The sequence below is a fragment of the Cnephaeus nilssonii genome (genome assembly GCF_951640355.1).
Source record: "Cnephaeus nilssonii genome assembly, chromosome: 20".
NCBI classification, from domain to species: Eukaryota; Metazoa; Chordata; class Mammalia; order Chiroptera; family Vespertilionidae; genus Cnephaeus; species Cnephaeus nilssonii.
In genome coordinates, this window is record NC_137091.1 from 52,121,473 (window position 1) to 52,146,155 (window position 24,683).

A 24,683-nucleotide genomic window follows, 5' to 3' on the forward strand; every position below is an offset into this window, starting at 1 on the left:
CTCACGCTCCGGGCCGGGTTCCTCTGACTGGCAGTGTTGTCCTGCAGATGCCCCTGGCAGAGTCTCAGAGGGGTGATAGCGTTTCACATGTTGGCTGAGGAATGTCTGACTGGAGAAGGCCACAGAGCAGGAGGGACATGGGTGGATCTCTGGCTTTGGTTCTGCTGAAGGAGAAAGGTTTGGTCAGGGCAGGCGTGGACACAGCTGTCTGCGCTGTATGCTCTGTCCCCTGGTAAGACCTGACCCAGGAATCATTCTCATTACGTTGACAGTGCAAGCTGTGCCTCCCACAGTGTTCCTTCACAATCTACTTTTCTGTTTCTTTGTATGCACTACATCTTCTTCAGAAATCCAGAGACCCGTATCAAACGTCTTTTCTACAGCCCTGGCCAGTGTGGCTCAGTGGATAGAGCTTCAGCCTGCAGACTGAAGGGTGCCGGGTTCGATTCCAGTCAAGGGCATGTGCCTTGGTCAGGGCATGTGCAGGAGGCAGCTGATCGATGTGTTTCTCTCACATTGATATTTCTCTCTGACTTTCCCTCTCCCTCTCTCTAAAAATCAATGGAAAGCCCTGGCCAGTTTGGCTCAGTAGATAGAGCGTTGCCTTGGGGACTCCAGGGTCCTGGGTTCAATTCTAGTCCAGGGCACATACCTTGGTTGCAAGCTCAATCCCCAGCCCTGGTTGGGGTGCATGTGGGAGGCAAGCAATTGATGTTTCTCTCTCTGTGTCTGTCCCCATCCCTTCTACTTTCTCTCTCAAAAAAAAAAAAAAAATCAGTTGAAAAATATCCTCTGGTGAGTGAGGATTAACAACAACAACAACAACAAAAATATGCCCCCAACCATGCTTCTTACACTCCTGACTCCCGTCCCTCTCCAGCCAATCCGCCATCCTCTCTCACTTGGAGTTGAAATCATCTCGGAGGGGATTCCTCACTGAAGTTTATTTTCCAAAAAATTAACAAAGCATAATTTTAGAACAGAGAACATGCCACTCTGTAGCTGAAAACTGTGCAATTGTCCTGTCTCACTCAGGAAAGTCCCCAGTATCTCAGCTTGGATCATCGGCACTGTCTGTCCAGGCTGCTAGGCACCTGTCCAACTTCCGTCCTTACCCTCTGTACCGAGACTGAGACCCGAGTGCCCCTCAGCCAGCTCAATGCCCCTCTTTCCTTCCCTGCACTGGCTGCTCCCTCTGCCCGGGACCCTGTGCCACACGTGTCATAAATATTATCTCCTGAGAAAGCCCTCCCTGAGCTTCCGAAACTGACACACCCACCCTCCCCTCACACTGATCCCCAGGCACTAGTCCTGGGCACGTTTTCTCCGAATCGCTAATCACTGTGTAACATTAAGCACATGCACACGTATGCCTGGGCTTCCCTCCTTCACCAGCCAGCTGCTCAGGAGCAGTGATTCTGATCATCGTGTTACTCTGCATTTCCAGCTCCCAGGAACCCTGTGTGGCACCACTCACATGACAAGTCACTGAAATAATGAATGAATGCATGGTAACACACACATTTCATTTAGAAATATTCAGTAAAGGAAGAAGAAACAGCTAAAAGGGTCAGAAAAAACCGCCTTGATGAGAGCTGGTAGGTGCCTGAAAATTTTTTTCCCCCTCTAATCCTTTTGGCACTATATGATGCTGTGTATTTTGTGCGTGAAGTATTTAAAAAATGAGAACAAAAATTAGCCCTGGCCAGTGTGGCTCAATTGGTTGAGTATTGTCCCATTCACCCAGAGGTAGCCAGTTTGATTCCTGGCCAGGGCACATGTCTGGGTGGCAGACTTGACCCCCCCCCCCCCCCCATAGGGAGTGTGCAGGAGGCAGAAGATTGATGTTTCTCTCCCTCTCCCTTCATCTCTGTCTTTAAAACCAATAGAAGCATATTTTAAAAAATTAGAACAGGGGCCAGCGGGGGGGAGGGACGGGCACAAAAAAAAATTAGAACAAAAATAAAAATATTAAAATTGTTCCTAAGAATCAAAGACCTATGTAATGAATCATTAATTTCTGAAGTATCTGAGTTGAAGCTTTACTGACTCTAGAATGGATTTCACTCTATATGAGAGTTGGACCATGAAAACTTCTCAGAGTTATTTCTTTCCATGTTGAACAGAGTGGTGCCCACCTCTCCCGGCCACAAGCTCCGTCTTCCACTTGCTGCCCCACTTGATGCCCAGCTCCTGGCCATACTCTTCTCCATACCAGACCAGCAGCTCACAGCCTGTCCTCACGACCTGGCAGGTTCGGTAGAAAATCTGCCTGTGATATTGAAAGGCCACCAGGTTCTGCTCTTCGTCATCCCGGGCGCAGTTCACATACCTGGGGTTGAGGCAGATACAAGGAAAGAAAACCACAGGCGATGAGTTCCCACTCCCTGTCATATCCGTGTCCAGCTCCTCGCTGATGCTTAAGGGCCTCAGCTCTGATGTCACCCACTCCCCCTACGCTCCTGAGGAACGTGCTGTTCAATGTCCGAGCCTGTGTCACAGGTCATGTGAACTCAGGCTCTAAGTCCTGCTCACAGTGCTCATCCTGCCTAATGCCCTTTCCAAAGCCGGATTACGGACTTCCCCATCAAACCCCGTGACCTCTAGCGTCTCTAAGCTCCAAGTCAGGTTCTGTGTCGCACCACGGGACTCGGTGCTTGATCGAGGGCTCTGCTTCTGGATTCGCTCACATCATGCAGCACTCAGCCCAAGTCTACCTTCTCTGGAGAGGCCTTTCCGGAGGCTCCCCACACTTTATTGGAGGCATCACTCCGCTGCCTCCCCCGGGTTCCCACAGAACCTTGGAGGTCTGTTTGTCTTAGGAAAATAACACAGAGCAATAGTAGTTTATTCATAATCTGTATCCCCTGATACAATAGCCCCTCAGGAAAGGGGCCGTGACTATTGCTCTGCGGCTCCAGCACCCAGTTCTAGTTAGAACCGAGGCTGGGTTGATGTGCTGCCCTCTCAGGCTTAGATGATCCTTGGTTTAAGACTATCTGGGCACTGGGAATTTCTTGAAAAATATGAAAATTTTGGTTAAATATTTATGAAATAATTTTTTCATGTTTGTGTGCAATAAGTCCTCCATAAGGACATGGGTTGTGTGATCTGTTTAAATAATGAATTCCTTTTTCTAAACTGGAACATAATAAGTGTTTAATTAACGTCCATTAGATAAATCACAGAGTAATCCAGTGCCCAAATTGGAGACTTGTATTTTGAGGACATATGCTATACTTTACCTCCTCTTTTCCTAAATGTCTCTTGATGGGAAAGATCACTGTGTGGAGAAGAAAGGGGAACAGAGGACTGAGGAGACCATTGCATGATGGGAAGGAAAGACATGTGGGCTGTGAGGCATGAGTGTCCTCTCTGGCACGCAGAGGCCTAGTGACCTTACCTCATCCAGTTGGCCTGAGATTCATCCTTTCCGTCCACGTACTCATAGCAGTTCCTCCCTCTGGTGATCTGCATTTCAGGAAAAGAAGTTAAAGGCTGTGCGTGCGTGCGTGCGTGCGTGTGTGTGTGTGTGTACATAACAGAATAAGTATGAACTACCATCACATCTCTTTCAGCCTGCATGGAGATTCAGCTGCCAGTGGGGATCACAGAATATTTTTCTTACTCATCATCTACACATCTGAGTTGATTTCTCCCGTAAGTAGGAGCCCCACAAGGGAGGAGTCTGTACCACTTTGCTCCCATTTACCCTCTGACCCTTAGAGAGGAGCTCCATGTTCATGCAAAGTCCGCTCATTACACAGCTAACCATGTTATCCCCATCCATGTCCTAGCATGTGGCAGGTGGGGGCCCACCAAGCCACAGGAGGGACGTGGGAAGCCAGAGGACAGGGAAGACGTTAACTTCTCACCAGCCAGGAGTAGCCGCTGTTGGCTGAGACTTCATCTTCTGTGATCTGGCCCTCATAAGGGCCAAAGTGCAGGCCCACCGGCAGATCACATTCCTCATTCCACACTCCAAGCCCAGCCGCAGGGATGCCTGATGGTCCGATTCTCAACCCAGGCGGCAGAGTGAGGGCTGAGCGGTTGGCATGCCCCTTGTCCACGGCACTGTCTTTTACAAACGTAGGAGGCCCGTGCACAGCACAGCTGTCAATGAAGAAGTTCTGACACTTCTCACAATCTGGAGGCAAGAGCGACAGGGATTAGGGAGGGTGCAGTGCATGCTCCTGGACATGAAGAGCTTCGGAAAGAGCTCACATCAGTGAGCCTCAATCCTGTACTCGCGGTTACGAGAGGAATGGAATGATTGGGGCACCCAATGGCCAGGTGAAATTATTGCTCAAGACAGAGCATGCCCCTTGGTGAGGGTCAGCTTACAGAGGTAGTCATCGTCCTGGGGCTCGCTGATCTCTTGGTAGAAACGGCCCTTTCTCTCTCGTAGGCTGTACATCTTCACTTCGATCTCTTTTCTCCTGGTGTCTACGTGGGAGAAGAGCAGGTGAACGAGGGGGTGAGGTCTGGAACGTTAGTCCCTGTCTTGTCAGAAAACACACAATGTTCTCCCATCAAATGATCACCTGTTCTTCTATATTCTCTAGTATTTTCCTCGGTTAACTAAAAGAGTAGCTCGCCACACTGACTACCGATGGCTGATTCAATTTTAGTTTCTAGATGATCCCATTATCAGGTTCAACCTCCCAACCTTTAGTCATTCATAAAATATGTGTTGAGGGCACATTATGTATTAGACACTGAGTAAAGACCTAGGCACACAACACCAAGAGAATATGGTTGGTATTATCACAGATGGATTTATTGGACATCTTGCATGTGTCAATTGTTTTAAACTTAATTTAATGCTTTCAAACTATATGTGACCCATGTCTCCTTCTGTTCACTTTACACATTAGCATTCAGGAGCTCAGAGAGTTGGTAAGATTTGCTCAAAGCTCCAGTACTAACTCCAGTTTCAAATCCAGGCCTATGCAAAGTCCACCACACATACCTAGGCCATACTGAGCATCCTTTCTAGGGGAATTAGTGGAACTGGACTCTCCAAATTATTTTATCTTACCCAATTTCCGTCTAGGGTGCTGTCCAGAGGTACTTGCTTCTCCAGAAGGGGGCACTGGTTTCTGGGCCTGCTCTGAGCCACTTGCGGTCAACAAATTTGCTGTTCCTGACGATTCCTTCAAACTAGACTCATTACTTAATGGCGCCCTGGACTTTGCCTTCAACGTGAAAGTCACATATTCAAAGGTAATATACATTAATTTAATTATGTAGGGCTTAGGATATATTCTCACATACATGGCTTTAATTAACACTTCCACAACTCTTTGAAATACCTGGGAAGTATGAATATTAAAGGAAAAAGAAATGGCCAATGTGGGTTGTGAATCCAAGACTAGAACCCATGTCTTAAGGCTCTTTCTTTTATAGAACAGTGAGAGTGAAGGATATTGGGAAGAAAATAAATAGTTGGGCCATAACCAGTGTGGCTCAGTGGAGAGTGTCGGCCTGCGGACTGGAGGGTCCTGAGTTCAATTCCAGCCAAGGGCGAGTGCCTTGGTTGCAGGCTCCTCCTCCCTGACCCGGGCCTTGGTCTGGGCTTATGCAGGAGGCAACCAATCAATGTGTCTCTCTCACATCGATATTTCTCTCTGTCTCTCCCTCTCTCTTCTATTCTCCCTAAAAATCAATGAGAAAATATCCTTGGTTGAGAATTAGAAAGAAAGAAGAAAGAAAGAAGAAGAAAGAAAGAAAGAAAGAAGAAAGAAAGAAGGAAGAAAGAAAGAAAGAAAGAAGAAAGAAAGAAAAAAGAAAGAAAGAAAGAAAGGAAGGAAGGAAGGAAGGAAGGAAGGAAGGAAGGAAGGAAGGAAGGAAGGAAGGAAGAAGAAAGAAAGAAAGAAAGAGAAAAAGAGAAGAAAAGAAATAGTTCGAAGAGCCCTGGCTGGTGGGCTCAGTTGGTTGAACTGAAGGGCTGCCGATTCCATTCCCAGTCAGGGCCCATGTCCCAGTTATGGGTTAGATCCCAGGTTGGGGTCTGTGTAGGAGGCAACCGATCCATGTTTTTCTCTCTCACTGATGCTTCTCTCCCTCTCCCTTCCTCTCTCTCGCTAATCAGTAAAAACATATTTTTAAAAAGAAATGGCTGGCCAAAACCGGTTTGGCTCAGTGGATAGAGCATCGGTCTGCGGACTGAGGGGTCCCGGGTTCGATTCCGGTCGGGGGCATGTACCTTGGTTGCGGGCACATCCCCGGTGGGGTGTGTGCAGGGGGCAGCTGGTCGATGTTTCTCTCTCATCGATGTTTCTGGCTTTCTATCCCTCTCCCTTCCTCTCTGTAAAAAGTCAATAAAATATATTAAAAAAAAAAAAGAAATGGCTGGCAGACATTATCATGACAAAAAAAATTACGCTAAAATGTGCAAATTACTATATCATGGAAAGAATATTTGTAATTAGATTAGTTGGTTCCTACCAATTATGTTTGAATAAGGTTGTGCTACTAGCTAGTTCTCTTCAGTTTCCTGACCTATAACATGCTAATTCTTGATGTTATAATGAACATGAAATATAATGATGTTCACCAGTGTTTTGTGAGGTCTTTGAATGTGAGATTACAGTCCTGCTATCAATTTACTTCTCAGCCATCTCTATATTTGAAATCACATGTAAATTATCTCCATTATTCATTGACCCTCTTCTAGTTTAATTTGTAAAATTGAAAGCACTCATTCAGCAAACGTTCAGGGGGCCCTCGGGGACCCTGAGCTTGGCCTGGGACTTCTGAGAAGAATCAGGTATGAACCAAAGAGCTTACAATGTAGAGGTAGGCAGGCTGAGCAAATGATTCAAACAAGATGACACTGCCCTAAGGAGAGCTCAGAGGAAGAAGACATACTTCTTCTTACTGGAATGGGCATTCGAAACCAGTTCCAGATGGATGAGCTTCTATTGAATAGTGTGTCACCTCTATGAGGCCCTTAAGTCACTTTATTATTTATTGTTTCTCAACCGTCAAACCTGAAGCTCCCCAGAGTTGAGATATGCTTTCTTTTATTTGACTGGGAGGCTCTGATGCTGTGGTTCCTACATCCTTCTTCATCTGGGACCATCCACCGTGCAAACTCCTATATGTCAGTGAGCTTCCGGGAGTCGGAAGTCTTAGTGCATTGCTCACTGCAGCATAGCAGAGAAGAATTGCGCTTGGAATAATCAGTCAGGGAAATTTTAATGAGCTTGTAAGTGGTTTAGAGAAGAAGGTATGGATTAGATTACACGATACCGTTACTGTGATCTCAGACATATAATCACTTCTATATGTCTGAAACCTCAGTTTCCACATCAGAAATGTTGATAGTTATAGTACCTACCTCATAGGGTTGTGGTAAGGTTTAAGTGAGTTTATTCAGGTAGAATTCTTAGAGTCTGAAGCATTGTGAAGATAAAACCAGTGGTAGCTACTATTGTTGCTGTTGTTATTAACTCCTAAGATGATACTGGGCATTTTGTTGAAGAGGTCAGGAAAGGAAGGTGGTAGTTCCTAGGGTGCACTCTGATTTTTCCTCCTTTTCCCTACATTTGCATCCAGGAGAAAGATTTTCTTTTCAACAGGATTTGGGAAATACTCACCTTCTGATGTTTATTCTGTTCCACTCTGAAGGCCACCCAAGAAGGTTTAACTAAAAGATGGTGAGAAATCAATTTAAAAAATTATCCTATCTAATAATAGAGTAATATGCAAATTAACCATCACTCTGTGATAAAATGGCGGCCCCAATAGCCACAAGATAGCGGCTCCCAGTCCGCTCAGCTCCGCTGCTGGAGTGTTCAGCCTGTCGGCAGGAGCAGCGAAGCTGTATTCGCCTCTGGAGGGGTTTTTGATCTGCCCCCAGACACGGCAGTCAGAGCCTGGACAGCAGGGCATGGAGGCTTCGGCAGCAGCAGGGAAGCCCCAGGCCCTGCAAACAGAGCCGGGCCGGGACAGCAGGGCATGGAGGCTTAGCAGCAGCAGGGAAGCCCCAGGCCCTGCAAACAGAGCCCAGACAGCAGGTCCTGGAGGCTTCCCTGGCAGCGGGGAAGCCCCAGTCCCTGCAGACAGTGCCTAGACAGCAGGGCATGGCGGCTTCTGCGGCAGCGGGGAAGCCCCAGGCCCTGCAAACAGAGCCTGGACAGCAGGGCGTGGAGGCTTCCTTAGTGTGTCAGTGTCCTCAAAGCCCCCAGGCCTGGCAGACAGAGCACACTGCAGGGCATTGGGGCTTCCTTCACATGGCGCATGGGGAGGCCGGCAGAAAGCGGAGAGCAGGGTATGGGGGCTTCATCTCCATGGCTGCAGTGAAACCTCCAGGCCCGCAGAGAGCAGAGAACCACGGGGAATGGGCCTAAGCCATCAGTAGGACATCCCCTGAGAGCTCCTGGATTGTAGAGGGTGCAGGTTGGGCTGAGGGACCCCCGTGCACGAATTTCGTGCACCGGGCCTCTAGTATGTGTGTATGTGTGTGTGTGTGTGTGTGTGTGTGTGTGTGTATATATATATATATATATATATATATATATATATATATATACACACATATATATATGTGCTGTGACCCCGGGAATCGAACTGTGACCTCCTGGTTCATAGGTCGATGCTCAATCGCTGAGCCATGCTGGCCGGCTGAGAAATCAGTTTTGGTTGGTAATTGTTTCAAAATCTGGAGATTTTTATTAGGGACACAGAATTCTGAATCAGAGAGTAATCCTAGGACAGATCAAGGAGGATTGGAAAATGTTTTTTGATGTTTCATTAGGCTTATGCTTTTATTGTGAGCATCAACTAATTTTCTTAAAATGTTTAAAAATAGACAAAACCCCATCTGTACTTCATCCTCTGTTCAATATATATATTTAAATTGGTCTAGCACTGGCTGGGTGGCTCAGTTGGTTAGAGTATCGTCTTTTAAACCAAAAGGTTTCAGGTTCGATCCTTATTGGGGTGTAAACGGGAGGCAACTGATTGATGTTCGTCTCTCACATTGATGTTTCTAACCCTCTTTCTGTCTCCCGCTCTTCCTCTCTCTAAAATCAATGAATATCCTTGGGTGAGGATGTAAAAAATAAAATTGCCCTAAAAAGAAAAAAAAAAATTGGCCGTTTGCGACAAAAATATAATAAAGGTCATGTAACTGCAAAGAAACTCCACTCTGTAACCTGGCCCTTTCTCCTTTCTGTCTTCTGTATTCACACTGGCCTTGTCCAGTCCGACGGCACCAGGACCACCTTGCCTCCTTCTTTCTTATCTTTCCCCCTTTGCACGTATGCATTGTGCCCACCTTCCCTGATCACTAGATTCTGATCAGCATCACCCAGTCTTAGGAACAAAGACTCAGGTCTGTTCACCACAGAAACAAGTTTCGGGCAAGATAGAGATAACGTCGTGACTTCAGCTGTTTCAACCTCAGACCCATGGAATTACGGACTCTACCAACCAGACTTTCATGAAACCTGGAAGATGATGCCTTGGCTGACATGGAACCTGAAACAACGAGGAACTACCTAGCCTGGCCCACAACCCAACCCCCTAACCACCATGGCTAATAATTTTCCCATATGTCCCAAGCCATCTTAGGGCACTGCTCACCTGTCAGACCTTCCTCCTTCTATGTGATGAAAAACTCTTCTGAATTAGTTATTTTTTATTCTCTTTTGTATTTTTTGTATACTTACTTATTAATGTTCTATAAATATATAATTATTTAATTTTTTCCATCACCATTTATCCCCCTATATTATTTTTTAATCCTCACCTGAGGATATATGTTTATGTTTATGTTTATTTTATTAAAAAATTTTTTTGGGGGGCCGCCCAGGGGGTTTATTGATTTTAGAGAGAAAGAGAAAGAAAGAGAGGGAAACATGGATGTGAGAGAGAAGCATTGATCAGTTGTATCCTGTACACACCCCGATTGAGGATGGAACCTGAAACCTTTTTGGTGTACGGGAGGATGCTCCAACCAACTGAGCCACCCAGCCAGGGCTACTTATTTATTTTTATTTTGAGAGAATGTTTACTAAAGCTGGGAACAGTGAAACAAGGAAGGGCTTAGGATAGAAGAAGCAACAGGAGAGAGCCTAGGCTGGGCTCTCTAGAAAGGTTACAGGAAAGAAATCCGCCTGGGCGGGGCTGCTTCGGCTCATTGGAAAGTCATAGGAAAGGGGTCTTGGAGAGAGGTTCAAGGGGCTAGCTTGAATGAGCTGCCGCTGCTCATACTCCCTGGTGCAAGTCTCCGGGTCCCTTAGATTAGGAGATGCACACCTGGTGTGTGTGTGTGTGTGTGTGTGTGTGTGTGTGTGTGTGTGTAAGAGCGGGGAGGTAAAGGGGTGGGTGTGCTCCTGGAGGGAGAGCAGCTTAAAATATAAACTGAGTGGCCAGATTATTATGATCTCTGAACGCAAAATAATCTGGCCACTCAGTGTATATCCTATATAATGAAAGGCTAATGTGCAAATTGTCCCCTCCACCAGGAGTTTGACCAGCAGGCAGGCCGGCCAACCACCCATGTCCCCTCCCCCTGGCCAGGCTGGCTGGATCCCACCCATGCACCAATTCATGCACGGGGACTCTAATACACACACACACACACACACACACACTGAGTGGCCAGATTATTATGCTTTCAGAGATCATATTAATCTGGCCACTCAGTGTATTAAATCTGTTTTATATATACTAGATCCCCAGTGCACAAAATTTATGCACTGGGGGGGGGGGAATCCCTCAACCCGGCCTGTGCCCTCTGGCAGTCTGGGAGCCCTGTGATCCATCGCCTGCAGAGGGAGGCCCCTCCCAGCAGCCAGCGCAGCCGGTTGGTGGCCTGGGCCTCCCTCTATGGGGTGATGTGGAGCCCCCATTGATCACCCAGTGGCTAGTGGACTTGGCCTCCCTCTGCAGGGCATCATGGGGGATGGTGGGGCCCGACCAATTGCATTGCACAGGCCTTGGCTGGTCCGGCGCTAGTGGGTGTCATAGCTGGTCATCCAGTGGGGGCTGTTCCCCATGGATTTGCATATTACGTTTTTATTATTATAGATTTGGGGAGTGGGGCTGGGTGGAAGTGAGCAAAGGCGGAGAAATGGGCGATCTCTGTAATAATATCAGCAATAAATATACTGTATATATAATTATTTTACACGTTTAAAGAGGTTATGTGAACCTGGCTAGTGTGGCTCAGTGGTTGAGCATCCACCTATGAACCGTGAGGTCACAGTTGGATTTCCGTCAGGGCTCAAGCCCAGGTCCCCCGCCCCCCCACCCCCCCACCCCACACGATCCCGGTGGGGGGCCATGTGGGAGGCAGCGGATGGAGGTTTCTCTCTCATCTCTCTCTCTCTCTCTCTCTCTCTCTCTCTCTCTCTCTCTCTCTCTCTCTCTCTCTCTCAGTAAATGTACTAATAAAAACGAGTTTATGTGAATAGCCCCTGACTGTCTAACACTGTTTTGCATTTTGCTTATCCCTGGTAACTCCGGAGATGCAGCCCGACCTACACCCAGGTCGGGTTCAGACACCTCCGCACCCTCCGCCCGTACCTCGCTGCCTCGGGGTCCACTCTTCATCAGAGTCCTCAGCGTCCTCCGCCGGGGGCTTGGAGGTCCTCCTGCGGTGACACATGAAAGCCGGCCGAGGGGCCCTGAGACCTGGAAAGAAAGAAAGCCTGTCCTGCAAGCGAAGAGCTGAAGGGGGAACGAACACCAGAGCAAGCGCTGGCCGGGCTGGGACGGAGCGTGGGGCTGGGTGCCGGAGACCCGTCGGGGCAGCGTCAGCCCCGGAGGAGCACAGTGCCCGCCCGCTGGGTGCCCTGGACGGGCTGCAGACGGAGCCCCCCGCCCCCTCCCCCCTCCCCCCGGTCACCGATACTGAGCAGCGCCTCGTAGTTGCTCTTCACGTTCCGGTGCCGCGCTCTCTCCCAGGCGCTCATGTGCGCCCACTCCTCCCGGGAGAAGTAGACGGACACGTCCCTGAAGGCGTCCCTGGTCTGGAGGAGAGAACCCCCGTCAGCCACGGCGCAGGTGAGAACCGGAGGGGGGCCCGCCCCGTCCCCACCGCCCCCACCCCCTCCTCACCTCCCCGCGGACCCCACCCCCTGTCCCCCCCCGTCTCCACCCCAACCACCATGGACCCCCCTCCCCCACCCCCTCCTCACCTCCCCGCGGAGCCCACCCCCCTGTTTCCACCTCCCCGCAGACCCCCCTCACCGTGGGCCTGCACTCCGCTCTTCTCGCCTCCTCCTCGGGACTTTCGGGGCGCTCCTGCCGGCACCTGTCGGGGTTCATGGTGTTGCCACCCGAGCCCCCAGCCCGAGGCCGCGGTGCCTGCGGAAGGAGGAGGTGCTGAGGGGAACCCGGCTCCCGCCTGGCAGGGAGTCCCCACAGGACTGACCCGGACCGTGGGGACCAGGGCGGGTCAGGGCCGAGGCCGCGGCCACGCAGACCCACCAAGGGGCGGACTCCTTCCCGCAGCAGCTGGGGTGTCTCAGGGGCCCTGAGGGGCGTTGTCGGGGGGAGGGCGGGGTGTGAGGGGCGTGATCTGGGGGGGGGGTCTGAGGGGCGCGGTTGGGGGGGTCTGAGGGGCGCGGTTGGGGGGGTCTGAGGGGTGCGATCTGGGGGGTCTGAGGGGCGCGGTTGGGGGGGTCTGAGGGGCGCGGTTGTGGGTCTGAGGGGTGCGATCTGGGGGGGTCTGAGGGGCGCGATCTGGGGGGTCTGAGGGGCGCGATCTGGGGGTCTGAGGGGCGCGGTTGGGGGTTTGAGGGGCGCGATCTGGGGGGTCTGAGGGGCGCGATCTGGGGGTCTGAGGGGAGCGGTTGGGGGTCTGAGGGGCGCGATCTGGGGGGGGGTCTGAGGGGCGCGGTCCGGGGATCTGAGGGGCGCGGTTGGTGGGGTCTGAGGGGCGCGGTCAGGGGGGTCTGAGGGGTGCATTGGGGGGGTCTGAGGGCCACGATCCCCTGGGGGATTTTAGGGGCGCGATCTGTGGGGTCTGAGGGGCGTGATCTGGGGGGTCTGAGGGGTGTGATCTGGGGGGTCTGAGGGGCGCGATCTGTGGGGTCTGAGGGGCGTGATCTGGGGGGTCTGAGGGGCGCGATCTGGGGGGGTCTGAGGGGCGCGGTCGGGGGGTCTGAGAGGCGCGATCTGGGGGATCTGAGGGGTACGATCTGTGGGGTCTGAGGGGCGCGATCTGGGGGGGTCTGAGGGGCGCGGTTGGGGGGTCTGAGGGGTGCATTGGGGGGGTCTGAGGGCCACGATTTGGGGGATCTGAGGGGCGCGATCTGTGGGGTCTGAGGGGCGCGGTCCGGGGTCTGAGGGGCGCCATCTGGGGGGGTCTGAGGGGCGCGGTTGCGGGTCTGAGGGGCGCGATCTGGGGGGTGTGAGGGGTGCGATCTGGGGGGTCTGAGGGGCGCGTTCCGGGGTCTGAGGGGAGCGGTTGGGGGGTCTGAGGGGCGCGGTTGCGGGTCTGAGGGGCGCGATCTGGGGGTCTGAGGGGAGCGGTTGGGGGGTCTGAGGGGCGCGGTTGCGGGTCTGAGGGGTGCGATCTGGGGGATCTGAGGGGGCGCGATCCGTGGGGTCTGAGGGGCGCGATCTGGGGGATCTGAGGGGTGCGATCTGTGGGGTCTGAGGCTTCCCCAAGGGCAGGTCAGGGGGGGTCTGAGGGACAGTGAGGGGCGCGGTCGGGGGGGCTGAGGAGTATGGGGGCGCTGAGGGGCATGGGGGGGGGACTGAGGGGCGCGGTCGGGGGTCTGAGGGCCCTGGGGGTGGAGGTGGAGGCGCCCTGACGGCTGGGGACGCTGTGCCGGGACAGAACCGGTTCAGGAATTGCACCGGTGGTTCGGGAGCAATAGACGCCGGAGGAGGCGCGGTCTCATGGGGCAGAGACGTGGCAGGCTGAGGAGACGGGGCCCCTCAGGACAGGACCGGGGTCTTTCTGGCCAGGAAACCTGGGGTGCTCCGGTGAGAGGATTCTGGACTTTTGTGAGATTTGGGGTCTCTCAGGAACAGGCTTCAGGTTTTGGGACATTGAGTTCCCCGGCCCGGGGTTTAGGGTCTCTGAGTTGGGTAATTTGGTCTTTCTGGGGGTGCTATGTTTAGGGAACCTGGGCTCAGGGGAATGGGGGTTTTCTGGGTGTGTTGGGGGGTCTAAGCTTTTGGGGATTTAGTGTTTATCTGGGCGCGGAGGCTTGGGGTCCTCCTGACAGGATTGGGAGCCTCTCAGGAAGAGGGCACCCAGGGTCTGAGGCTGGAGTTTGAAGGCCGGAGGCAAAGGGGTTCACACGCGAGGCCCCCGTTTTCCTGTCAGTCTCCCGGCCGTGCTGCCCACCTGGCCGAGGTCCCCGCCGAGCCCTGCGCGCTCCCGCCCTCAGGAGGTGTGAGGCGTGGGGCCCGGGGGGGTGGGGGGGGAGCTTCCCGCCTCTAGAGCGCGTCAGCGCCAGCCGCCAATCAGTGCTGCGGTCACGGGGCCCTGCCCGCCAATGGGCGGTCCGAAACGCGGAAAGGGCGGGGCGCAGGGTGGAGCCTTCCTGTCAGTCACGGGCAGAAAGAGCCCGCCCTCCCCCGCGGTGATTGGCTGCCCTGGGTCCTGCGAGTGTCTGTCAAGAAGCCTTCAGCCAGGCGCGGCTGGCCGGTGTCCAGGGCTCGGTTTCCTGCGGAGGGACCCCAGGAGCCGGAGCTCCCCGCTCGCGCAGGTCTGGGGGTGACGCGGCCTTCCTGCCGCTTGGCCGAGTCTCTGTTCCACCAGATGGTATTTAGGACCCGGACTTCCTTTCAGGCCCATTTGTGCGCTTCCTTAGCGAGAACGGTGTAGCCACGTGTTAGGCGGGGAATTGCATTCTGGGGAGACGGTGATTCTGACTAGACGGTTCGCTCCACAGGGTCCGAGACTCAACCGGAACAAAGGAAACAAGAAGGAAATAGGAAAGCCACCGGGAGAACTTTAAATCCCAAAGAAGTGACCTGGTGAGTAAGAGGCATGTTCAAGTAATGCAGGTCTAAAAAGGCTTCAGAAATAAGACACAGCCCTAGCCGGTTTGGCTAAGTGGATAGAGCGTCAGCGGGAAGGTCCCGGGTTCGATTCCTGTCAAGGACTTATGCTGCAGGAGGCAGCCGATCAATGATTCTTTCTCATTGATATTTCTATGTTTCTCTCCCTCTTCCTTCCTCTGTGAAATCAATAAAAATATGTTAAAAAAAAGAAATAAGACACAGATAAAACAAAACACACACACACACACACAAGAGTGAAAGTATTTTGCACAAAAAGAAGACATCGATGTAAAGAGGGTGCACAGAGGAGGGTCGGTTGACCTGCGACCCGCTTTAAGAAGGTAAAATGGGAAGTGTCTGGCCCTCGCCTAGTTTTGGTCCCAAAAAAACAAGGTCACTTCCATGTGTTGGAAATAAGCCAGCTGCTGGAGTCATTGCTGTGAAATGTAATAAAGGGAAACCTCAATAACGTGGAGGTGGAGAGTCAGAAGAGGGGTGCGGTGCAGAGAACAAAGCCCATTACAGGCCCCACAGGAAGGGGTGCAGCCCTGGCCCGTGTACTCAGTGGTTAGAGCCTTGCCGGTGTGTGTGTGTGTGTGTGTGTGTGTGTGTGTCAAGGGCACAGACCTGGGTGGCGGGTTCGCTCCTCCTCAGGTGTGGGGGTGTGTGGGAGGCAACCAATCAATTTGTCTCTCTCATGTCCTCGATGTTTCTTGCTCTCTATTTTTGTTACAGAAAACCAGAGAAGAACCAAGGAACTCTTAGAGCAGGGGTCCTCAAACTTTTTAAACAGGGGGCCAGTTCACTGTCCCTCAGACCGTTGGAGGGCCGGACTATAGTTTAAAAAAAAACTATGAACAAATTCCTATGCACAGTGCACATATCTTATTTTGAAGTAACTTCAATGAAAAGAAAATATGGAAACACAGTGGTTTTGAAAAGAGTTCTTGTAACTGAAAGGATACTGCTTGATACCTACTAGTCTGTCTCCTTTATAATGAAAGATGAAATAATCCTGTAGAAATGTGGTAAGAACAAGCATTCCTTACATTGTGATTCACTGGAATGTAAAAATAGAGCATGTATAAGTATAAAAACTTATACACTGGTTTGTGGCATAAACGCTTTTATTTTCCTTTAAGTAAGTTACTGATTATACTGTACGTGTATATGTCTGTCTATGGAACAATATACTTACCTACTAGACCTGTCAGCCAATTCTTGCGCAAAAATGATCCTCTGCTCCCTCCCTGTGGCCATTTAAGGAACAACACGCCATGCCTCTGTCCTAGGTGCTGAAATTGCAGTTAAAGCCCTGTGACCACTATCCAGAAACAACAACAGAAAATCAGCGAGGCTGGCAGGCGGCAATCATTCTGTCCCTGGATGGAATGAAGTCACGGCTCTGGGTTCTACACCTCTTCCTGCCCTGGCCCCTGAGGGGGGCCCCGGAGACTGCTGGGCTGAGGTTCAGGCAGGACGTCCTCCTCAAAGGTGCAGCGAGGAGCCTGTTCACATAACGACGTCAAAGGGCCTCTTTAGGCCCTGTCCGATGAGAAAGAAACAGTGTGTGCCCGCGGGGCCAGCCAGGTGTTCGGAGGGTGTTGGGTGAGTGGGAAGGCGGGGTTGGCAGAAGTAGAAGCGGCCTGGGTTCTCGAGGACACGAGCAGAAAGTGAGGCTGCTTCTATCTGCTGCACGACCCGCAGTGAGTATTGCATCGAGGAGTCCGTGGGAAACAGGAACTCAGAGCCGAGCTGGTTTCCTTGTGTCTGTCCTCCCTTCGTCCTGCCCCAGCGTCTGAGGGGTTGAGCAGGAGTCAGAAGTCTGTCCTTCAAGGGAGGCAGTTCTAGGACTGACCCCAGATCTGCACAGCCTCTGGCCAGTGGGGGTGGGGGAGGCGTCACGCCATCCCAAGGGGTGGATTTGTGGGGATGTTTCTGAGAGGGGTTCCCACCAGCTCTGTTCTGTCAGTCCTGCTGCCCAGAGGCGACTGTGTGTCTTGGTGTCAGAGGCTCCGGAGACTTGTTTTTGTGTTTTGTTTCGTTCATACTCATGGAGGATATTTTTCCATTGATGTTAGAGAGAGTGGAAGGGAGGTGGGGGAGGGAGGGAGGGAGGGAGGGAGGGAGGGAGGGAGAGAGAGAGAGAGAGAGAGAGGAAGAGAGGAGAGAGAGAGAGAGAGAGAGAGAGAGAGAGAGAGAGAGAGACACCTCCTGTACTCATGCAGCCAGGGGGTTGGAGGCCACCGTCCTCTTGGCAGGCAGTTATTAGGAGCCCTTTGGTGATGAGGTAGTGGGTACGGCGCAGGCCACCATTTTTGAGGCAGCCAGTCCATCCAGTGAGGTGCTGAGGCCCGCGAGACACAGGGTGCTCCTGAGAGGCCGCCTTAATTGACGCATGCCGGCTGCTGCTGGCTGCCATGACTGAGACCTTGTGTGCGGCGCAGGCCCCTGCTATCCAGGCAGCCAGTACGGGGCCCAGGGCCTTTCCCCTGGCAGGTGCAGGCCTCCTGTACTCATGCAGCCAGTGGTTTGGAGGCTGCCGTCCTCGTGGCAGGCAGTTTTAGGGAGCCCGCTCTGGCTGCGGCAGTGGGCACAGAACAGGCCACCATTGTTGAGGCAGGCCGTACGCTGCAGGGCGACAGTACTGAGATCTTCCATACGGCAGAGGCCTCCGCTAATGAGACAGCCAATACAGGCCACAAGGCCTTTACCCTGGCAGGCAGGCAGGTCAGGCCGCCTCTACTGAGGCAGTCAGGAGATTGGAGGCTGCAGTCCTCGAGGCAGGCAGTTATACGAAGCCCGCTCTGGTTTTGGCAGTGGGTATCGTGCAGGCCTCCATAATTGAGGCAGCCACTTCGTCCAGCAAGGTGCTGAGTACCGTGAGACACAGCATCCTCGCCAGAGGCCGCCATTATTGAGGCAGGCCGAATGCTGCAGACCGACATTACTGACCTTCGGTACGCAGAGGCCCTCTCCCTCCCCTCCCCACTAAGGACACAGCCAGTACAGGGCACGGGGCCTTTACCCTGGCAGGCAGGCAGGTGCTGGCCTCCTCTACTCAGGTAGCCAAGAGGTTGGAGGCCGCTTTCCTGGAGGCAGGCAGAAAAACGGAGCCCACTAAGGTTGCGGCAGTGGGTACTGTGCAGGCCGCCGTTATTCAGGCAGCCAGTCCGTACAGAGAGGTACGATATGATTAGGTTGATGGGATTATATTGATGTGTTTAAGTTGATGGGATTAAGCTAATGGAATAAGGGTGATGAGATTAGGGTGATAAGCTTAGGTTGAATGGGTTTAGGTTGATGGGTTTATGTTGATGGTTTTAGAGTGATGGGATTAGGACCCAGACTTTCATCAAGAGCTCAGACCTACATCCAGGTGCCAGACCATCATGGCGGCTCCGAGAAGATTATCCCGGGGCCCAGGTTTCTAACACAGAATCCAGTTTTGTATCAGAGGTGTAGTTCTCTATATGTAACACAGACCACCATTCTATAACCCAGATGTCCAGGTGAGGTACCAGACCGCTTCCTTGGGCCCAGACCTCCCTTTCTGGCCTGAAATGCCCTCCTGGTACCCAGACCTTTATCGGGGTCCCAGATCATCATGGCAGGTCCGAGAAGTTTATCCTGGGGCCCAGGTTTCTAACACAGAATCCAGTCTTGTATCAGGGGTGTAGTTCTCTATCTGTAACCTAGACCACCATTCCATAACCCAGATGTCCAGGTGAGTTACTGGAACTCCCCCCGGGGCCCAACTTTGCTCCCTGGCCCAAACTGCCTTCCTAGGACCCAGACCTACATCTGGGGCTCAGACCTCCATCCGGGTCCCAGACCATCATTGTAGGTCTGAGAAGATTATCCCGGGGCCCAGATCTCTAACACAGAATCCAGTCTTTTATCAGGGGTGTAGTTCTCCATCAATGTGAGACGAGAATATGTGAGTACTGAGTACCATCTCAAGGTGGGGCATGCCCTTTCAATTGGTGTGTTTCCTTTTCCATTCCCTGGTTGCCCATTGTGTTTGTGTATGGATGTCTTAGACATGTGTGGTAGCAAAGCCCCCCCCCCCCCCCCCCCGCCTACAGCCTATGGACCTTTTGCTGATCATTTTTTCCTTCCCTTCCTTCCTGTAACCTTCCCCAAGTCCTCCCATGACAGTGTACTATCCCCACCTCCTGGATGCTCTTTAAAGGATGTGTGAGCACTACTGTGGTTCGAGCAACCTGCTGTCTGACCTTCTCTATCCTCATGGGCTCCGTGTTGTTCGGATGCCGCAGTAGTGTGTGTCATGTCTGGCTGAGTGAGCATGCTCTCTATTTGTCCACCGATTGCTGCTGCAATCACTATAAATACCAGCCCGCCTGGTATTCTGAGTCCTCAAAGTCTCCCTGCCACTCCTCAACAGTCTCCAGCACACAGCACCCCGCAAACCCCTACTCCACGGTCTTATGGGAGCAGCGGACACCGGATGATGGGATGAGAATCAGCACACATCGTGGAGGAAGACATGCAGCATCAGGCCGAAGCAGGTCTTGGCTGATGCCTCCGTGTTCTTCAACCCCCTCTCCCCCAATGATTTTTTCCCAACAGTACTACTTTTGGTAGCACCCATAGTCTCCTCTATGTGACCCACGTCATGTTGTCCCCCACCCTTAACCCAAACGCAGTTGTGCAATACCTGTAGAACATGATTTTGTCCTCCAGTTTTCCAGCATTGGTCAGCTATGGTAATGAGTGTTGATTTTGCCCCTGCCTCTCCAATGCCAGTCCCCATGTTCCACCAAAAGGATTCTGTTTTAAGAAGCAGTTTATGGTCCTGGACATTTCTGCTATGATACTGCATGTGTAGTGTGTGATGCTGTATGCAATACTTCTCCCATGCTGTGTTGTTTTGTTGCTCATTCATCTCCCACCTGAGTCTTCAGTTTCTTCTAAGTGGCGGTGTGTTTCAGTTTTACCATCACTCCTGGCTCTCTGCTTTCTGAATGTCAATTGAACTGTTTGGGGTATGTAGGGTTTGTGGTGGCCTTTTTTTTTTTTTTTTTGGTGGGCAGCCCCAGGTGCTACTGTCTGTTTGGTGTAGTTGCGGTGGTATTCTAGCTGTGGTGTGTCAGTCCTCTACCGTGTCCTAGCCTAGTTTCCCGCACCACAATGAAACCCTTTGGGCTGCTGTGCCACTTTCCATGCTGCTGAGATGAATGGGAAGAATGCTTGCCTCCTGTCCGCTTGCCCAGTTCCTGCAGATGGTGAATCTTCATGGGCTTCCATTTGCTCTGCACTTGCAAGGGAAGCTTTTGACACTAAATCCAGCTTGTCCCTCTCCTCCTTGTACCAAAGTGCATCCCCACCCCCCACCATTTTCCTAGTCTTGAGCTATCACTGTTGCCCTTGTCCTGAGTCCTGCAAGCCTTATCTTTGCACTGCTTTTCATCCCTCAAGTGTCCTGCCATTGTAGTTTCTCCAAGGGGGATCTGCTGCTACTGCATTATGCAGAGCAGAATCAACCCTCAATTTGCAGTACAATGTGTACTGCAGGATGATTGCACCCCTCTCACTCCCACCTCTAGAATTGGCTAGCGGCAGAATTTGTTCTGTCCTCATTTGCACCCACTTTCCTTGCAGTGTGAGTGAGCAGAGGTATCAAAAAGGGTTGTTGCATAGCATGTCCCATTCCTTTGTGTGCATTCTGGCCATGTGTGCATCTTGTACGTCACCTTTACCTGTCATTGGGATTCCATGTGCTGTGACCCCCATCCTTCCCTATTCCACCATCTGATTCACACAGGAGCTCGTCATGGAAGCTCTTATGTTTGCATCACAAGTCTCCCAACTGGCAGTACTTTCATTCTTTTTGTTGTTCCCCATTAGTGTCTATATTCTTGGGGGTTTGTGCTCCTGAGCTGTGGAATCAAGAGCCCACCCTGTGCACATCCTGCTCCTCACCACCTGTATTCCTTCACCCCTTCCTCAGCCCTTATTGACTCTATGATATTGCTGTGTGCTCAGTATGGGTATCTTTTTGTGAGCTGGGGACCCGTGAGTATGGATCAGTATCTCAAGGTGGTACTTGACATTGCAAGTGGTGTGCTTTCATGTTTCTATTCCTTGTCGGCCCATTGTTTTTGTATGTCTGCCTGAGGTCTGAGTGATAACAGTTCCAACTCCCCCGCCCCCTTAAGTCTATCCGTGTTTCTGCTGTGCACTTTTCCCTCGTTCCTTCTGTTCTCTTCCCCTAGTGCTCCCATGAGTGTAGTGGCCCCCGTCTCCCTGCTTGCTGTTTAAAGGTTGTGCCATCACCCTTGTGGCATTAGCAACCTGCTTCTGCTGACCTCTATTCTCATGGGCTCCTCAGACCTGGGCAGCTGCAGGAAGTCTATGGGCAATAAGTGCATTTTCTGTTTGCACAGTAGTGGAGCAAAGCCCTCCATCTCCCCAGCCCTGATTGATGGCTGCTCTTGCTGCTGTCCAGCAGCTGAAATCCTGGCACTGCTTTGTTGGATTACACCCCAACCGTGGAGGGTTTGTGTTCCAAGCACCCCACCTTTCTGCCCAAGGTGTGCAGAGGCACTGGTAGTCCCTGCTGCATGTTATGGCAGTAAAGCCAGAACTCCTTGATCCCGCTAGATCTCCAACAGTAGTGTTGCCTCTCGGCCCCCCACCCTTGGTGGCACTGCTGCCACCCACAGGCCCGGCTGTGGGAACCGTCCCATGTCACGGCATTGCTTGCGCGTGCCTGCTGAGGTAGGTCGCTGATATTTCGGTGATCTGTCAGTTGTGTCCAATGTCTACTACATTGTGATTGTGTCTGCATGTGTGCTGCCCTCTACTGGCAAAAAGACCCACTTCTGAGAGCATTGATCGCTGTGAAGACAAGTGCCAGGGCTGTTGTAACCATGTTTTCACATTCGCAGCGCTGACTGGGTTTCTAGAAGAGTGGCTATTCTGCCGGTTCATTTCCACCCATCCGTGCAGGCATGATTTCTGCCACTCGACCCCCTCACCCCGCCCCGTTGTTCCCGCAAATCATCCCCTCAGTGTATCTTTTCCCCCCACCCCCCTATGGACTGTTGTGTGAGCGTGTGCTCACTGTTGTTTACTGCTTGTGTCAGATCAGTGCATTCAAATAAATCTGGGAGTACGTGTGCAAGGTGGTTGAGTCAATTTCTGTCTGTGTCCTCAACCTTTACCTCACAACTGCCCACAGACTGTGGGGAGCCAGCAGGCACCCTGTTTTCGTCATGCATGCACTCTTCCTGGGTTCTCTGCCAGGGTGCCCTTGACATGAGTGTCTTTGCTTTTCCTGCTGTCATCCCTGAGCTCTCCAGCTGTCTGCCTTTGTGTGTGCAGTCCTTCCCGTTACAAAGTCCCAAGCATTCTTCCCACCCTGCCATAAACCCAGCGACATGTCATCAGGGAGTAAAGTGTTGGTGTCCCGCTCCCTGTAGGGTACCTCTTGCTGTGTGTGCTTCATGAGTGTTCCTCTTTGCCAGCAGAGAGCTGCCACCTTTTTCTCATGATCCAAGCACTGTTCTAGTGGGTGTTACCCGAGAACTATTGCCTTTGCCTGATACCTTTGCCCACTCACCCCGTGTGACCCTGCCTCCCCCCAAAACACGCAACGCATTCCCTCACTTTTTTGGCTGCAGTCGCTCCCTGTTTCCTCCCAGTGTCCACCCTGTCACATGCCGTGTCCCCCTCCCCTTGCCATGTTGGTCGGAGTCGCTCATCCATGAAGAAAGCATTGACACTCACCACACCAGGGTGCTGGGGCCGGGGACAGGGGGACAGAAGAGCACTTGTGGCGCAGGGTGGTATGAGGGGGGCATGTCAGGGAGGGTTATGCAGGGCTAGGGATTGTGGAGAGGCCGGGCAGGGGGAATGGGTACGTTCATGTCCATGTGTCCTTTTCTCAGCTGTTGTTGAGCGGGTATTACTTATGAGCTCCTTGGGTTCTGTGTCTGCAGTAGGATGGTGATGCGTGGTGCTGTCCGTCCGTGTGCATGCTGCTCAACAGTCAGGTTGGTCATCCGTGATGGCTGTGGTGTCCGAGCAAGTTGCGCCTCCACAGCCTGTCCTCCAGTCACCTGTCCCCAGCAGCAGCAGCAGCAGCAGCAACAGCAGGGTCTCATGTCTTTCTTTTCCCTGTGTAGTGGGTGAGCGTGTCATGAATATCAGTTGTTTATGCCAATGCCACACAGCTTTTCTCTGATGGGCTCACCTTTATCTCACCCACACTCTGCCTTCCCTTCCCCGTCTTTGTTTTCTTTGTCCCCAGGGAGACAAAGGGTATTTGTCTGCTGAATGGAGAGTATCTTGGTCCACCTGTCTGCTTTGTTTGCCTAGCGCTGCTAGCAGTACACGTGGATAGTTTCAGCCCCACCTTTCCCCCAGCTCGGAGCAGAGGGCTTTGTCTCCTGCCCTGAGGGGATGCTTCCGCTCTGTCCTTACAGCTGGCTGCCTTCCCACTCCCACAGGCAGACCAGGGCACAAGTTCTCCTGTGCTCCCGCAGAGGCCCTCCAGAGGCACTCACCTGTTGGCGTTGCACCTCCTGTTTGCTGCAGGGGGTTTTCAGCGTTTGCTGCCTCTGCAGGTAGTATTGCCAGGGAAACTCTTCCATGTGCGCCGTAGACGTCTTTCTTGGTGTTCCCCGTGATATCAGCCTGTGAACAAAAAAGACAGCCTTGTGCATGCGTGTCTGCAAGGCATGGCTTTGCAGTTTCCTTGCTTTAAGCAGAAAGGAGTGAGTGTCTGCACTTGTCATTCTAACCTATGCTACTGTCCTAGGAACATGTCTTATTCTTACCTTCCCTCGCTTTGAGTACAGGCTGCCCCCTCAGTGTAGCTGCTGCAGTTCCCGACTTGCATTTCCCAGATTTAGTCTCCCTATTTCCAGTTACCTCATTAGGGAGCATCATTAGAGCAGGGATTGAGGAAGTATGAAATTAGGGGGATGGGTGGATTGAGTAGGAGAAATCAATCCCCCCTTTCTTACTCAGCCTCCAAACATGTCATTTTACATTCATTGTTTTTGTGTGTCCCTCATCTCCTGTTGGTTCTTAGTTTCATTACGGTACTCATCTGTTGTTTTCTGTGATTCACGAAGCAGACATTTGCGAACAGTTGTAAGTTTTAAGAGGTAAGATTCTTCCTGTTGTTGGTATCCTGCAATGGTTTTTTTTTTTTGAGTTTCATGACATGTAGGCAGACAAACCCCAGTCAAATATCGTAAATGTCAGCTTAAGTTGGCATGCTAAGTTGTATTATTTTCTTGGTGTGTAAAGTGGTTGCGTAGTGTTATACCAGCAGGTCCCCTCCTGTTTTCCGATGCAACCCCCCTCTGGTACACACACACACACACACACACACACACACACACACACACACACTGCCATGTGTCCAATGAGCAGCATGTACTGTCAGGGCCAGCAACATCTGCCCGCCCCCCCCCCCCCCCAATGCCTAGCTGCATGATTTCTGTGAGGAATTAGCTGTGTGTAACTGCCTCCTTTCCAGTGTGACGTCCTCTTTAAGTCAAATATGCAATGGAGCTGACAGATGGCAGTTTCTTGTGTGCCAATGCGAACATTGCTGAAATCAGCAATACGATCCAAGGAGGGACATGTGAAACAGTTATCTTTCTGTTGACTTTATTGTTGTGTGCTCTGGGTTCATGTCAATGATGCTTTTAATAGGCAGG

The 24,683-nt window shown here is 51.9% G+C and overlaps 1 protein-coding gene across 1 annotated transcript; it reads right to left on the bottom strand.

Annotated features, from left to right (window-relative positions):
• Window positions 1-83: 83 nt before the first annotated feature.
• On the bottom strand, window positions 84-23,603 carry LOC307116179 (histone-lysine N-methyltransferase PRDM7-like; the record flags this gene model as incomplete). The annotated part of the gene is given in 14 exon segments (XM_079799850.1): window positions 84-161; window positions 2,139-2,190; window positions 2,192-2,332; window positions 3,404-3,471; window positions 3,876-4,147; window positions 4,345-4,446; window positions 5,042-5,198; window positions 7,605-7,654; window positions 11,542-11,649; window positions 11,864-11,987; window positions 12,208-12,324; window positions 13,158-13,363; window positions 23,070-23,127; window positions 23,517-23,603. Coding segments are annotated over 14 exon segments (1,620 nt in total).
• Window positions 23,604-24,683: the final 1,080 nt, after the last annotated feature.